The 17,695-nt window shown below is 44.4% G+C and overlaps 1 protein-coding gene across 15 annotated transcripts in view; it reads right to left on the bottom strand.

The window, feature by feature from the left end:
* The window catches only part of Ikzf1 (IKAROS family zinc finger 1), a 74,109-nt gene that overhangs the window by 22,931 nt on the left and 33,483 nt on the right, over nt 1-17,695 (bottom strand). For 5 of the 15 annotated variants that reach the window (XM_035453351.1, XM_035453347.1, XM_035453346.1 and 2 more), the window contains exon 3: nt 1,437-1,697. The exons of 9 other annotated variants lie outside the window; for them this stretch is intronic. In XM_035453351.1, the coding sequence (XP_035309242.1) occupies nt 1,437-1,697 (261 nt within the window). Of the gene's footprint in view, nt 1-1,436; nt 1,698-9,214; nt 9,275-17,695 lie in introns of all 15 variants that reach the window. One more of the 15 variants, XM_035453358.1, reaches the window with a different exon arrangement.

Genomic DNA, 17,695 nt, shown 5'->3' on the forward strand with positions numbered 1-17,695 from the left:
ACCAGGGAAGGGCCAGGGAAGTCATGAGCCTTGATGACTGGATCATGGGCAGTATGGGAAGAGAGGCTCTGGTGCATGTTCTAGTTTATCCACTGGGGCATCACATCCCACATAACTGAGAGGCCACACTGATGCTCATTATCTGTTCCTCCACAACATGTCCCTAGAGACTTGTGCTCCAGGTTCCACACCCAGTGTTGTTGGGGACTTCTTAGGAATGCCTGCTCTCCAGATTCTCCTGGGGTCTGAATTAGAACCTGCATTTTCTCAAGACTTCAAGTGGCCCACAGCTTCTTTCATGCTGGGGAAGTATTCTAACTACCTGCTGTAAGTGGAGGAATGTAGAACACAGGAGTTTGCTGACACCTTCCACCTGTCCATCATAAAACCTGTCCATCATATCTGGTTATTGAAACCTACTTGGCTAAACAGGGTTTTTACTTCTACCTGTGGCTTTGTGTATTCTCAATATATGAAGACATACTGTGGAGTCAGCCAGGAGCAAACTCTGACAGGGAATCTCTTCCTGTTTTTAAAGTGACTGTTCATAGACATGATTGTTTCTACTAGAAAGGTGGAACAGGGGTAGCAAAGCCAACTGAAGCTGGGCAGGTTTTCCATACTGCCAATGGCAGGGGTAGGCACAGCTCTTGAACCATTGTTCAATAAATGTGGATAGTCCACATTTATTCACTTTTGAACAGACTATTTCATTGTCTTCTCCCCAAGCTTCCTGCAAGCCTTCTCCTACAAGAGCAGTTTGGCAGACAGTTCCTGGCGGCTCTGGGATGAAAACCTGTGGTGATATAGGAGCCGATCCAGAGACTCAGATTGCAGGGCGAGCCATCTCAAGCCGACCAGCACCCTTTCTGAAAAATGTTTTGCCGCTAGGCCACCACCCACTAATGTCTCTGAACAGAGAGCCCTGAGTGTCAATATGATCAAAACAAGTATTTTATTTATCGTTTCTTAATGGCAAGTTGGTAAAGTCAGTTTTGGTGCATCTCTAGCTTCTGATCTAGAAGGATGGATGCTTTATACACGAAAGTCAACATTGTGGCTGAGGTTTTTCAGTGAGGATACCAGGCCCTCAGAAGATGGCACACATAAGCTAGCAACCTGCTCTTTTGTTTATGGGGTTGATTAGGTATGTGCTGAGAAGACCTTTCAGATACTGCCCTAGAATAAGAAAGATGTGCCTCAGTATAACCTGGGAGTCAATTATGTGCAGCGGTTGCCTTGCTGGCCAATAGGAAACAGGCTTCAAGACCACACTCCCCTCCCACATTCCTTTTGCACTTTGAACTTAGGGACTTGCACGCCTAGGCAGATGCCCTCCTGCTAAGCTGCATCCCCAGCACTTGACAGTACAGTTTGCTCCTCCAGCACCCACAGGACCTCTTGAGACACTAAAGGAAAACTACGCCGGGCCTTACCAGTATGACTTCTCTTGTGAACCATGAGCACATTGGGCCCGATGCAAATGATCCCACAGATATCACACTTTAGTTTTCCGTTAGGAAGTCGAATGCCTCCAACTCCTGACAAAGCCGAGCTGCCTTGGTCCCTGTGGGAGCCATTCATTTTCTCTCCCGAGGCATCAAGCATTCGTAAATCCTCTGCACATTCTTCCCCATTCATTTCACAGGCACGCCCATTCTCTTCATCACTCTGAGTCTCTACTTTAACATTACTGGCTGAAAGAGACAACACAGGAGGCCACTCAGTGTCAGGGCAAAAAATAAGTCACAAGATAGCAACACAGCAGCAACAGGTCATCAAATAGATATTCAGAGCAGTTCTGGGCCTGTACCTCAGGGCAGGCAGCCTGGCTTGGCATACACTAGGCCTTCAGAAAGTGTGGATGGCGCCTACAGGATGCACTGAAGGTGCAGGGACAGAGGCAGGTCTGGACAGGGAGTACAGGTCAAGCAGGAAGAGGCTGTTTATAGAGATCATATTGCAATGGGGGCTTGTGGGACCACAGGGATGGCAAGGGACCTAGAGCTGAATCTAATGTGCTCACAAGAACACCTGGCAGTAGGTAGTGACAGGATATCTGGTCACAATGTCAGTCTCCCTAGGACTGGGGATTATCAGCACAATTCATAAGAAGTGGTTTTCAGGCCTGAAAACGCCCCCCGTACAAAAATGCACAATGAATTTGGAACAAATCTTTGCTGTTTGGAACTCTGATTCCAACTCCTTTTTCTAGGTTCCATTTTGTTTGCGTTTGCCTTCCTTTTTATCTTACAGTGGCATGCCTGACCTGTGCCCTAGGGTAGAGGTGTCCCTCTTTAAGTCTTCCTCCTCTGCTAAAGGGTTAGCTGGAACAGTCTTTGAATGTAACAGGTAGGAGTTTTTCAAACAGAAAGATTGTAGGTTAACAAAGATAAAACCCACTTTTGACTCTGTATCCCTTTATAAGTTACATAGTTTTATTATTCACCCGTTTTTTTTTTAAAAAAAGAAAATACAACATATTGCATATACATTCTCCTGAAACACTAACAGTACAGTGATGCATCTCACATGCAATGGCCAGTAGAAACTGTAGTGATATCAAAAGTTATAATGTCTCTCAATATTTTTACATGCTCATAAGAGTTAGGGAGGTATTTTTTTTGAGTAAAATAAGCAGTGTGGTGATTATCTGACATAATTAAGAAACAATTATTTGTTTTTATTTGGTGTGTATATGGGAGCACCTGCATATATGTATGTGCACCATGTAACAGGCTTGTGGGTTGGACTGTCTGGAACTAGAGCTAACAGCCTATTGGGAACCACCAAATGTGGGAGCTTAGAACTAAATCTGGGTCCTCTGCAAGAGCATCAGGTACTAGTAACCATTGATCCATCCCTGCAGCCCCTATTGACATAATTTTTGAACAGCATTTTCAGTCAAGAATTCTCAAAGTTTGGACCCCAGAGAAGCAACCAGGACACGATCCAAGAACATGTCTCAAGTGTGTATTTTTGGATTCCCCAGCCCTGCTGCTTCCCAGATCCTGAGGTGAATTTAGCCATGTGTTTCAATGGACTCTTGGGGGATGCAAAGTCACTTTACAGTGACCTGCTTCACAGCCAGCAAGATGATCCTGTTCTTGACTGGGACATCTGAGGTCCAGACAGACACCAAGAGAACACTGGCTGACAGGAGGCCTGGCTCCTTTTTAATGGAACAGAGAGCTTAGACAGCTTCTCTATGCCTTGATTACTCATCCATAAATGCAGGAGCTATCACAGCCCTGGGTAGCCTGAGAGACCTGAGGTAAGTAACAGGTAACTGGGACAGGGACTGGGGCACAGCAAGTGACATTCTACTCTGCACACTGTGGTTCCAAGCATAAGACTTTGCCTGATTCCAACAGTGTTTTTGACACTTACCTCGTATAAACCTTTGGTATTTTAATGTCACTTGCCATGTAACCTCACAAGAACTCAACAAGGGCATGCCATTACCACCCTGTGTTTTGTCATGGTTGAGGTACAGTTCAGTCACAGAACTTGCTATGGTCACATAGCTAGCAACTGGCAGAGCTGGGAGGCAAATGCAGCAAAGCAGTCCCCAATGCCCACTGATTGCCACCATTATCCTGTGAGCTCTTCATAGAAGTGACTTACTGACCAATAATGGGATGTGCTGGACAAACCAGAGCATGGGCTCTGAGGTCCTGGAAATGAAACTGTACTCTGAGGCTGAACTCAGCCCATGCGTAACACTGAGAAATTCTGTAGTGGGGGATTCTCGAAAACACTTTTGCCTACAAGATTCTGACTTGAGACTTTGTAAATCAGCAGTCATTCCATTCCCTCAGAGACCAGATCCTATCTGTGTGGCAACAGGGGGAGAGGTTTGCAGCTCACAGGTCGGTGTTTAATGATACTGAGCTATGAAGTATTAGAATTCTCATGTATCCTTTGGGGTATATTCAAACTTACCAGTGCCTGTACCCACTTTGCTATGGTTTGGGTAAATACTTCCTAAAGGCTCATCTATTGAAGGCTTGGTTCTAGGGTGAGGATCTGTTCCGAGGCAGGACCTACAGGGAGGTCCTTAGATTGCTGGTAGTAGTCCCTCAGAAAGGACTGTGAGGCTCCATCTTCCCAGTTACTCTCTGCTTCCCAGCACTTGACATATAATCTGCTCTGACACACTCCCCATCATTATCCTTGGCTGCTCTCACCAAAGTCCCCCCTCGTTTTGCCTGGAATTCCCAGAGTGAGAACTAAATATAAACTTCTCTATAAACTCCTTGCCGTGGGTATTTCACTTAGTTATGCAAAGCTGATTACAAAGTGTTCCCTAAAATGAGGGAGACAGGTCTGGGCTAGAGTGAGTGCCCTGTCTAGCTACACAATGCCTCGGGTTGGTTATGATGAAGCAAGAAGACACTTACCAGCTGCAGACAGCACCCTCAACTTCTCATCCTCCAGAAGTACACGCTAAATGAACTTCTATTCTTTATATGTTACCTCGCCTCTGGAATTTATGTTATAGTGACAGATCATAGACTACATCAGACTACATCTCAGAAGCATGATAAAGCCTACAAACATCTCAATCTCTGGTTATTTTGCTATTGCTCATCCTTTTCTTTTCTTTCTTTTCTATTTTTAAAAAACTGAGACAGGATAGTTAAAGACTCCCTGGAGCAAATCACAGCTTGTTGAGACAACTGGGATTTGTTGTCTTGACAACAATTTGTTGTGTTCTGTCATGACAGCTAAGACACAGGGCTGCAGCGAAGTGTATAGACCAGAAGCACCCACAGCTGGTCAAAAGTCACCCTGCAGAAGAACACATGTTGGAATGATCCCCTTAGCATATTCCTGACTCAGCTGGATTCCGCTAAGGTAAAGGACCTAGTCAAAGGGAAGTGACACTGCTTTCCTGAGGACACTACATACAGGACACAGAAACACATGGCAGTCATAAGCATTTTTTCTGCCCGAATAAAAACTGCAGAGTTCCTGTGCAATCCTCTGGGGAACTCCATGGCACATGTCACCAAAGCCTATGTGGGTGCTTCCCAGAGAAGGCCAGGATGGCAGGGTGCATGGGCAGTGACCTTCAGGCTTCCAGGAAGAGTCCTACTCCAGCAGGCTGCTAGGGAGGGTGAGTGGAGAGTCAGGGAGGAAGCAGGTGAAGAGTCACGTGATGGACACTGCCTTATAGGTCACTGCCTTCTACCTCAAAGCCACCAAGGGCCTACCACTAATGTGACTAGGGCAGCTGAAGGCAGGGCTTTGGCATTTATATCCTACAAGATGGCGCTGCCACCAACTATGAAAGAACCAAGAGAGAGAGGTATCTCAAAAAGCATGAGAGAGTTGTTCATATGCTGCCCTGTGATCAGTGTGGGCACCAGATACAATCTGGGGAAGAAATGTATGAAGAAGAAATGGATGGATGGCTACTAAGCACATACAGCAAGAATATCACGCTTACTTGATCTGATTTATACTGGAGTGGTAATATTTTCAATTATATGTAACATGTAATTCTATATATAATTGTGTGTAGTGTATGTATGTGTGTATGAGAGAGGGAGGGAGGGAGGGAGAGTGAGAGAGACAGGGAGAAAGAGAGAAAGGAGAGAGAGAGAGGGGGGAGCCCATTGCATAGTATGGGAAGGATGAGCAGTAATCAGAATTTTTTTAGCATCACAAAGTTTGTGTTTCTGTGAAAGAAGATACATTGTCTATAGATGCCTGTGGGCTTGGCCAAGGACCATGAGGCCTGGAAACCAGGTTGAGGCTCACAACAGGTGCAAGAGCTCTGGTGCAAGAGTTCCATGGCAACTGCTGAGTGCTCTAGCTCTGGGAGCCTGCTGGTTGTGAGGACATTCCCGGCCACATTTTGAGTTGGGAGGTCTGTGATGTCCAAGAAAGACCGAGTGGCCAGAGAGAAGAGGCTTTGGTGACACACAAGTTGCACTGTCAGCATGAGGAATTTAAGATTCCTGTAGTGCAGGGGTTTTCTATACAAAGATGGGGAAGGCCCTCGTATCTCTGGGGATAAATGCAAAGTGGGTGCTAACTAAGTGGAAGAAATCTGGAAGATTTCTGTCCAGCCAAAAAAGGTTGTCAATGGAAACGGGGGACTCTGCTTAGAACTATTTAGCTGTGGTGTTCCTTCAGTGAAATGCTGCACTCTCCCCAAATAGAAGGAATAGACTTGTAAATATCCTGTAAACTATCCCTACTCCATGACGTAGAACAATGAGGAACTTGCTAAAGTGCAGCACTGAGCTGATTAAATTCAGAGCATGATTGTAACTCCAATCATGGAGCTCGCCTTCAATTGCTGGAGCTTTTCCAGCAATTGACAGATAGTGGACGAGACCCCATCTGAGTGTTTCCCAAATGTGGCTTATATTAACATGAGTATTTTCATGCCCCAAAGAAAAGCTGCTTTGCTTCTCAGATGCTCCTCAAAACAGGAAAAATGAAAACCTCATCTTTACATGTTTTAGAGGTATATACCACCAGCCCAGTGACCTCGCTGTCCTAACAGAATGCTTCCCAAGTGTGCCAAGGCCCCTAGTGTCTAGAAAAAACGTTACAATCAAACAACCCTGAGGAACCAGGTGACTCAGGCCAACAGGAGCCCAGAGGCCTGGCCTCACTGCCAAGTGTGCTGTACCCGTGTGAATAATTGAACATTTTTAATGCAGAGGGGTAGTGCGCACAGGTAGGCTCTGGCTTACAGATGTTATGCTGTTTTCATGGTTATTCCTTTTTCAGAATTTATCTTCATAGTTACTAGAAATGTAATGTTTTGGAACTTAGAATGTGATTTTTCTATTGGGAAGAAATAGTGAAATTGTCCTGTCAGCATGGATGTAGACCATGTAAACGAAATGTTCAACATTTTAAAAGGAAAATGGATAAAGATAGTTAGAAAAATATAATGGGATAAAATACATAAAGTATATAGCAATCTATCTGTGGTAATAAAGTGAAGATATGAGACACCTGCGCATGTGCAGATCAGTGTTCTTATGTCTGTGCTGCACACACATAATGCTAGCACTTGGGAGGCAGAGGCAAGGGGTTAGTCCCAGGTCATCCTCCACTACATCGGGAGCTTGAGGCTAGCCTGAGCTACATGATGCCTTGTCTCAGAAAACAAAAATAAAACAAATTGTAAGCATTAGCTAGACCAATTTCTGTAACTTAAAATGTAGTTAATAGGGTTTCTATCTGATCAAATATGTTTTTTAGAAATAATCTTATTTGACATTTTAGGCTTTCAGTTATGATGAAGTCAGAGATAAGATACACAGAGAAAAGCTGAAAATTATAAAAAATTAGTTTTGGCATATTTTTATTTCTCTTAGATGTCTAGGGACCCAAAGGTTATTTTAACTTAAGTAGGGAGGTGCCTGGGAGCCTGTGGGTCAATTCTCCATCATGACCACAAGGTGGCGATATTGACCCAGAACAGTTTGGTTGCTGTTGGGTGGAGACCTGAGGATCAACCTCAAGACTCAAGTATGTCCCCAGATACTTACATGTCAGGGATATTGAGGGGACGAGGGAAAGAAAAAGAGATAGTACTACTATGAACTCATTTTTATAAGTATGTAGACATGAAATACACGAAAACATCTATTATGTCTCAGAAAATCTCCCACTGTCATTAGTACACGCAGCACTTTGCCCACTGGAAAGCCGCAGGCATCTGCTTGGACATTAGGGTACAGTGGGCTGTGCCCTTACTTGGGTTTAATGACAACATGTCTTAGAATGTGCTTGCTGTCTTACTATTATGACCATCTGACTTCTCAAAACATTCCAAAAAAATGTGATTGGTTGGCTCCAAATTAACATGAGTTCCTGCCCTGGCACATTCACGTCTACCCACACATTAAAAATGTTCACGTGTGCACACTGAAGAAATAAACCTGAAGCTCTCGTCTTCAAGCTGAACTGAAAGAAGGTGAGTAGGAGAAACATCTCAATAAGCTTCTTATGTTCTGGGAGGGGAAGTCAATCCAGTCTTTGGCCTTAAGCATACTTAGATGGATACTGCCAAATCCTCTACTTCCAAAATGGTATCTGATAACAGGATGTCAAAAACCTAACCTTACTGTTACTGACACTTTAATATTAAAAAAATAGTTGTAATTACAATGTCAACAAACTAGCCTCAGGGTGCGATCTCGTGGTCGAGCACTTGCTTGGGTTTGACCCAAAGCACTATGCACAGACAAATCTCCTCAGAGTGATATCCACATAGTCTGTTCTCTAGTGATGCTTTCTAATACTGAAAATTTAATGATACAAGGTCTGAAGACTGAAAACCTAAGGGGATTAATAACCTGTAACAAGTTTCTATTAATTCCACTTGCATTAAGAAAAAAAAAGCCTTCTTTATTCTTGAAAATACTCTTCATAGTTGTCCAAATATAATTATCATTTTCAACTCTCAATACATTAAAATATGAAATGGCTGTCTAGTTTGTGGTCTCACAGCCCAGAGGAGAGCAGGCTAGCCTGCATGCTAACAGGGCGCAGGCTCATGCTTCAAGCCACCACAGAAGAATGGGCTGGAAACCTGTGAGCTTTTTCTTTGTTCTGAGGTTAGCACTCCAAAGCCAGAGAAGGAGAATGCCCTCCCCCGCCCATGACACAAAATTGCGTAAGTTATCTGAAAAGATGTTGGTTTATTTGATGCTGGCAGGAAGCATGGACCACAACATTGTTGATCACAGCTTTAATCCTGAACCTGCTGAAGAGACTCTCAGAGACAGGCCCACGGTGGCTTCATTAGCTCTTTCTTCAACTGCTTCACTTTCATGCTCTCTATACCTCTCACTATCAAAACCATACTGGTGAGGTGGGCCTGGGTCTGCCCAGCTCCAGGGAGCAGAGGCAGGAAGATATTGCAAACATAAGGTGAGCCTGGGTACCACAGAATATTCTAGGCCAGCCAGGGCTAATAGGGAGACCCTGTCTCACAAACAAACCCCAAACCAACCAAACAGCCCCCTCACCTTTTATTTTTATTGTATTAATGGCATGCCCAACAGTGGATGTTTAATGAACAGAATGGCAACCACTGGATTCATCACATTTTTTTTTCAAGTGTAAAGGAAGGTGTTTAAGAGAGAACATGCAAGTTGTGGTGTTGTTCATGTGATGGAACTGACCATGAAATGAACACATGCTACTGTTTTCTAGAAGCAAAGCATATACTTACGGGAGAAAGATTTGGGAATTATTGCATGAAAATCCCTAAAGCCATCAGCCCCATATGCAACTGCAATAAAGAAGGCAAAAGAAAGCCAGTTTGTAATATCATCACACAGAGTTTAGAAGACAGTGCTATTTTAAAAAGTATTTTATTATGTAAAACCACCAGTCAGCTGCTAATTTGTTACTGTTGGTCTTCATACAGGCAACAGAAGTCCCTCTTCAGAACAGGATGTCTGAACCCAAGGGTCACAACTCAGGGTTTCATCACACTGAACCAATGTGGACTAGTTCTGATGGGTGCCTTAAGGCATTCTAGAGCCACGAGAAACCATTCAGTAGTGCTGGTCCACAATTTCAGCCACACTGCAATATCTGTGGGGAGAGCAAACATCTCCAAAAGAGCAGTATGTTTCCTCACAGGCAGACTGCACCCCAAATGCTCTTCATTTGGTTTTCTTGTCTTAGAAAGTATCCAGAGAAAATAAAAAAAGTTTCCAATCAACACATTGGATAGGGAAAACTGTTGCTCCAAAAGGAGCTCCTGGATTTCTGTAGGCATTCCATAGCAGTTGCCTTCATAAATGGCACCAACTCTCCATATTTGTACTCGATTTTTCAAGGAATTCCTGGTGAGTTCCTATTTCAAAGGCTTGTAATACTGTGTACATGAGTCTGTATGTACATACATGTACACACACACACACACACACACACACACACACACACAGAGTTTCTTTCTAAGAGTGGCAGTCAGAATTGTGTACACAATGTAGCTGGCTAGATTAAACTTGGATCAACTACTGACTTGGCAGGAAATAGGCTGAAGAGCTCCAGGAACTAGACATATTTATTGGACTTTGCTTAAACCATTGCTTCTCAAATTTGTTTGGCCATAGAGCGTCCCCTTTTCCCTCATGAAAAACTTTATATATGTGGATAGTGCATGTGTGGCTATGGATGTGGAGACATCAATGTGTGATGTCTTCCTCAACTGCTCTATTATTATTATTATTATTATTATTATTATTATTATTATTATTATTACAGATAAGGCTTTCCACTGAATTTGTAGCTTGCCAATTCAACTGCACCGACTAGCAAGAGAGCTCAGGGAATCCCATCACTGCTGGAATTACAGGTATTCGGTGCCCTGCCTGGATTTTACATGGGTGCTACGGACCCCAGCTCAGATTCTCATGCCCTCACAGCAAGCACTTTACCACTGAGTGACCACCTCTCAGTCCCCTTCAATAAAACACTGGGGTAATGTACAAACACAGTTAAGGCGATATTGTCACATCCCCTTCTGGGAAGTGACACATGTTTTTCATCTATTGGTTTTGTCTCTTGGTCTAAATCTCTAAGTCAATATCATGCATCACATCAAAGTCATCATAAATTTGTTTGCTGGCTGGTAAAATGGCCTAGAGGGGGAAGACACTTGCTGCTAAGCCTGAGGACCTGTGTTCGATACCTGAGTCCTGAATTCAACCCCCTGCAAGTTGTTCTCTGTTCTGCTCCACACCCTCACCATAACACAATAATTAAATTAATATAATTTTTCATATATCGATGTGTACAGATAGGGATATGAATAATGGTCTTCAAACCATTACATATGATGAACAGAACACTACTTGTCACCCTTACTGAACCCAGAACCTTCTATATAAACTTTTCTAACTTCATTACGTCTATACTACAGGGTCCTTAGACATCAGGAGACAATGCAAATTGTTTTACAGGGTAAGAGTTCACATTGCCTTTTTAAGGTGGGCATATTACAGTAGGTGGGACAATAAGAAAGTAGGTGACATGATGCTGAGATGGTGGTGCTGCTGAAGATAATGCTGATATGGCCTGATGGGAAGTCACCAACCTAACATATCCCACTGATCATATGGCCACTGTTTAGCCACATGCTGTGTGTATGCTGGCGGGCCACTGGGGGCACTGGTACCTACTGACACACAGTGGAGTGAAGGTGAAAGAATGAGATGGCTTTCAGTCTGTGTACCATTAGACTGTACGCAATGTTGGGCAATCTCATTGTCACCTGCTTTCCACTGTGCACATTAATTACTATTTAATGTAAAGATCATGATGATGTGTTATGTGCTATGAAATGTGAGCCCCTTTCTCTATGGTAACTCAAGTCAGTCTACTAATGTTCATCCTTAATCAAAAACTATGAAAATATTAAAAACATAGCTCTAGTTATTAAGTTCTATTTGGTACAGCAAAGGTGAATCAGTACAAATACACTGTTCACACAATAGCCTGAAAAAAAGACATTCTACATTCTTCTAAGTGGGTAGGAAATAAGGCAAAACCCTGCGTTGTGCTGAAATCCAGTCTCTTATAGTAGGAACTCAGTGGGGCTTTATAAATGTCAGATGCATACAAGCCACTTTCCACAGATAGCCTTGAAGGCCCTTGGGCCTTTGAGGTAGATACCATCACTGTTTTGGTAGTAAGGGATCTTGAGCTCAAAGTAAGTTTTACAGTTTGCCATTTTGGTGTAAATATGAAAATTTAAGGTCATGGCCAGTTATATGGCACTCAGAATTCTGAAGACACATTATTTTTGCAAGCAGCCTTCCTGGGTGCTTGTGAGGCACTGGGGAATGTGTAAGTTATTGCAGCTGCACACACATTCACAAGTGTGCGCACACACACATATGCATACACTTGCCTGCACATGGTCACATTGGGTGACAGAGCATTTACAGCAGAGTTCCCCAAATGGCAAACACATGGTCAACCAAGAACGTGCAGGATTATGAAATACAATTGCCCTAGTCATACCTGCTGCATGGCCCTCACCACTAAGCCTAGCATTCCTCATGCACACATATGAGGTAAGCTCATAGGTCATTGAGAATACCTTGTCTTCTTGGAGCTGGCTGGCCATAATGCTATCTGACTACATTGTTCCCAGAGGCAGAACACAGCTACTGGTTGCTTGTTCTTTTGCAGAGGTCTGTAGGTACAGGGTCACTCTACTGTGTGACAGCCTGTGAAGTCCCATCAGAAGCAGCATATCCCACTAAGAATGGGACTTAGGAACTACCCAGTGATTCACTTTTGGCTTTTTCCTCATTTCTTAGACAGTCTATCTCCAGTTTTAAGATATATTTTATGAAATGGCAGCCATAACAAAATGAATTTTTGAGACAGGGTCACACTTTGAAGCCTTAGCTGTCTTGAAACTTGCTATGTTTCAAGGCCTTAAACACACAGAGCCATTTGCCTATGCCTCCTTAGTGCTGGGATCAATGGTGTCTGTCATCGCTCTTGGCTGTATTGAGAATTTTTACAAGCATTTAAAGAAGCACAAAATAATTTTTATTACACTTCTCTGCTAGGGATTTCTGATTCCCAAATCTTGAGCGATCACCACTACATAATATGCTGTAATCACCTGAGATTCTGAGCCCTGTTTGAATTTGCCAAATCTGTGAACATTATGGAAAACAGGTTCACACTGCAGAAACCACAGTCTACAGTTGACAGTGCCCTGGCATTCCTGATAGATCTAAAAAAGGGGTGGGGCTACCTATGGATGTGATTGCAGTTGGGGCTGCAAAGGGCACTAGGTCTCCATAGACACTGTAGGTACCCTTCTACAGAAATGTAGGATGAAGTCAGCTGTGGATCCTTTTTGAGAAGCTATATATTTTATAGAAGGATGCATTTGTTCTTAAGCCTCCCTGTTGCTGGGTGTCTCAGGGTTTTCTCACGGGAAGAGGACCCTAGCTAGCTGACATCACTTACAGAAGATGCTGTGGTTCCAACCTTGCAAAGAGACAACTCAAGTACAAAGAAGCTCAGTGTCCTGCCTACGGACATAGAGCAGAGGAGTGTCAGTGTGCGGTCTTACACCTACTCAAGTGACTGCCACAGCTCACCCAGAGGCTGGGTCAGAACAGTTGTGAGGCTGTCACACCTCTTCCCTGGGTTAGCTCTTCCTGTCTAGAATTCAAGGGTCCTGAAGGGTAGGTTATAATGTCCTGAATGCCTCCAGGCACACAAGTGTGGAAAGAGCAGGCACGGGTACTATGCCAGGGTCCAGAGAACAGAATACCCCAGGCTTTATACTCCCTGCCACTCCTCTGCCTTCCAGGTCCCAGACAGTTGTCTATCTCCAAGTTTACCCTCTTCCCCAGGCATAGCTTTCTTCCTACATCTCCACATGCATCAATGAAGAAGGTTATCCAATCCACCAGAACTCCTTCCCCATTACTGTCAAGTCCAATGATCATGTCAGTTTTTCCAAGGAGCCTCATTTCCCCCCACTGTTCTCCAACCATACCACACCCCCAGCCTGTCCATGAAGCTACTACCACCAGCCCTGCCAGTCCTTAGCCAAAGCTGTGGTCTGTGGCACTTGCCGCCTGTGCTCTCTGCTCACCATCATGCACTTGTCTGGCTGTGTGCATTGTGGGTTGTGGCCTTCAGGCTCCTGTCCCAAAACATGTCCACTAGACTAAGGCCATCATCTTCCTTAACTGCTCTTTACAGATCACATCTAGCTTCCAAACGCCCCAGCAGTCTACAGTGCTATGTGAGGGGAGACCTGGAAATCCTGTGTCAAACTTCTTCTGTCTCTGGCAACTGCTGTCAGAGAATCTCTTGGCAGATCACACAATTCAATAAAGGATGAACCTTAAGAAAATGTGATACCAAACAACAAAGCTCACAACTACCCATGTTTGTAAGTGCCGTGGTTTCCGTTTAGCTATGCACATCCTTGTTTCATCATTAAGCCCCAGCCTAGATTTGCACTTGTCACCCAGAAAACCAGGTTCCTCACTCCTCCAGCTCCCCATGTTTGGTTTTTACAGGATTATGGAGTCTTCAAGGCCTGCTTGGTGACCCTAGCCCAGAGATGCTTCTTCAGAAGCCTGCCTTCTACCCCACCCTACCCCACCAGCGACTATGGCCTTTGGTCTTCACATGAACCTATACCAGGTCAATGCCCAGCTCTTAAAACTCATGTGCTCCAGCTAAACACTGAGTTGAACTGGAATCCAATTGCAGGGAGGGAGAGTGATGAGCAAAGGGTTCAAGACCAGGTTGGAGAAACCCACAGAAACAGCTGACTTGAACAAGGGGGAGATCATGGATCCCAGACTGATAGCTGGGAAACCAGCATAGGACTGATCCAAATGCCCTGAATGAGAATGTCAGTTTGGAGGTCTGGTTAATCTATGGGGCCTCTGGTAGTGTATCAATATTTATCCCTAGTACACGAATGGAGCCCACTCCACATAGAGGGATACTCTCTCAGCCTAAACACACGGGGGATGGTCTAGACCCTGCTCCAAATGATATGACAGACTTTGAAGATTCCCCCATGGAAGGCGTCCCCCTCCTTGGGGAAAAGAAATGAGATGGGATAGATAGATGGTCGATGGGGGCAGGGGAGGAGGGGAGAGAGAGGGAACTGGGATTGACATGTAAAACAAGTTTGTTTCTAATTTAAATAAAAACCCTCATGTGGTCTGAGTTTAGGCATGCTCAGAAAGAGGCCATGAACGACTAGCACACGGTGTCCCCTTGGCAGCAGGTACGGGAGGCATAGGGTTCCTATGACAGGGTTGGATTAGAAAGTTCCCTACTTAATAACCATAATAGTTGGTTGGCTATTTTCAGAAATCCACTTGAACTAATTGAGAAGTGTCAGAACACAAGGCAGAAAGAACAGGGTTTTACATGCAGTTCCAGGGCACATGTATATTTAGAGCAAAGTCAACAATGAGGAAAAGAATTTTTGACATTATTTTCACACAGTGTCAGACATTACTATGTCTACTGGCTCTCCAATCAAATGGAACCCCTAGATTCTTTTGGTTCTGGATGTCCTTGAACTCATACATTCATAAGTCTGCAGGAAACAAAGGTGGCCATGATCTCATGGGAGAAAGAGGCAGCTGACCACACCCTGGTCAGTGGAGGCATCAATGCTGGGCTTTCCCTCCTGGCTGGAAAACGTATCATGGGCTGACTATCTGAGCTCACTTTCCTTATCCACCAAGTGGGAATAATCCCATCTGTTCTGTCAGGTTTGCGTGCTAATTCATGATAATACTCTAAGGGCCCAGCTGTCAAACTACAAGACAAGTAGTTAGCTTTGTGTTCAGCACAGAGCCACAGGCTGGGACGATAATGCCTTATCTTCGTGTCCACAAAGAATCCCATGGGCCTATGGCATTGGCTACACCCAACTACCGTTTGCCACCTTCCTCAAATGGGAACAGCAGCAGGAAAACAGCTCGGCAGCCCACCCACGACAATGGAGTCAGGGTAGAGGACGTCAGGACAAACACCATTTGTGTGTTCCAACCTCAAAGATCCTAGCAGTGGCCTTTTGTGCCAACACTTTGATGGGGACTAGTCCCATCTAGGATACGTTTGAGGTGATCATCTCTGTGTTTTAGGTTATTGGGTAGACTGACACTGGGGCTGCTCCCAGTGTCACTCTGTCTTGCTCCAAGTCCTACCTGCCCAATTTGCTTCCAGAGCAGACAAGGTAGAGAACACAATGGGAGAGGACAGTGTCACCCTTGTTCTTGATGTGGCCACACCTGGATTTTACTTTCAGTACTGAGGGCAGAACCCAGAGCCTTGAAGATGAAAGGCAAGTACTCTCCCAGTTAGTCAGTCACCACCCCAGTCCCTGTCCTCTTTCTGTTTTTATTTTGTTAATGCAGCATTAAATTGTCACAGTGAACAAATTAGACAAGACAAAGTTCAAGCTGATAAAACAATGACTTATAAAGAGAGATGGATCCAGACTTTCCTCTAGAGAATACAAGGAAAGAACAGAGATTAAAAAATGATTGTTCTATTAATATTTACAGGAGTGTCATTATGGTACCATTTGTAACTTCTCCATGTTTTCTCCCCCTCCTCTTACACACACAGGTCTCTGTCAGTAGGTCAGGGCCCTATGTCTCACAGACCCACAATTTGGAAGATTAAATTAGGTGGGCTGAAAAAAAAAGCTTAGAGATATATTATGAATGTTTTAAGTTTCATGCTTTTTCTGTATTTTTAAACAAGTGTTATATTTTAAGCAAAAACATAACTTGTTCTTGTTGTGTTGGCACTAAGTATGCAGAAATGCCATGAGGACATTTCTGTGATCCAAGAAGAACCATGTGAGCAAGAGAAAATTAAAAAAATAAAAAAGCTTTTCAAAAAGATTTATTTTATGTGCACTGGTGTTCTCCCTGCATATATGTCCGTGTGAGGGTGCCAGATTCCCTGGAGCTGAAATGACAGACAGTTGTGAGCTGCCATGTGGCTACTGGGAATTGAACCCAGGTCCTCTGGAAGAGTAGTCAGTGCTCTTAACCACTGAGCCACCTCTCCAGCTCCAATAAAGAAAGCTTTAAAGGCAGAGAAAAGGAATATTTTGACAAGTAGGGTGGGCACAGTAAAGACAGAAGAAGGACAATTATTAGAAAGGTGCTTGTCAGTAGGGTGGCATTATTGGAGGTCTTGGATCTGAGTTAAAAGTTGAGATATTTATCTCCCGTTTCACTTGAAATTCTGTGTATTGAGAGACATCTTTACTAGATGGCACAAGCCAGTATGCTAAGGGGGGAGTGTATGTGGGGAACCTTGCTGGATAACTAGATCATACCCCAGAGCACTAATTGCAGATGGCAGGAGGCACACCAGGAGGTTTCTGTGGTTATCTTCCAACACCCAGGTCCTGAAAAGGCTGGGCAGACATAGCCAGAGGCACCCACCACAAGGTGCAGGAGTGGCTGTGTTCACCAGAGAAGTAGAGAGGCATGGGAGGAAGGCAGCCTGTCACACATGACAAGCTGAGGCATCATAGGAGTACTGAGGTATCGGCCAACTAATGAGCGTTTCCATCCACTGCAAGAGCTGAGCAAAGAGGTTACACATGGACAGTAGCCTGGCCTTCCCAGCAACACACTTCCAAGAGCAACAAGTTGAACTGTCTGCCAGTTGGCAAAATGTAGGGCTGAAAACATGTGGACTGTTCCACTTGACCTGGCTTCCTAAGTATAGCTCAGAAGTGTAAAGCTCTCACATTGGTGAGGTGCAGGATATGCCGGTCCTTAAAATGAGGGGACACATGCAAAGTAAAGCTAGGGTCTCTAAGTCCCAAGGTGCTCAGGAGAAGAGGACACCAAATGGGTTACCTCCCTGTGGGCTCTGCTTACATTTATGGCCATTCTGTCTCATCCCCAGAACTGGCTTTGTGTCAGCCCCAATGATTCCAGAAGCCTAGGCCCAGCTTCAGGGAGGCCAGAGATAATGTAATCTCTCCTGGGACACACAGAGGGTGGATCCTCTGCTGTCCCTCCCTTCCAGAAGCCCAACAGATCCCTGTCAGAATTCCAAGCAAAGAGTGACTCAGCAATGAAGGAGGAGTGATGGGAAGGACAAGTGTCACTCTGCAGCCCTCTGGGCCACAAGCCCAGGTGTTAGCTTGCAGTGT

The sequence above is a fragment of the Cricetulus griseus genome, assembly GCF_003668045.3.
Source record: "Cricetulus griseus strain 17A/GY chromosome 1 unlocalized genomic scaffold, alternate assembly CriGri-PICRH-1.0 chr1_1, whole genome shotgun sequence".
In the NCBI taxonomy this organism is placed as follows: domain Eukaryota; kingdom Metazoa; phylum Chordata; class Mammalia; order Rodentia; family Cricetidae; genus Cricetulus; species Cricetulus griseus.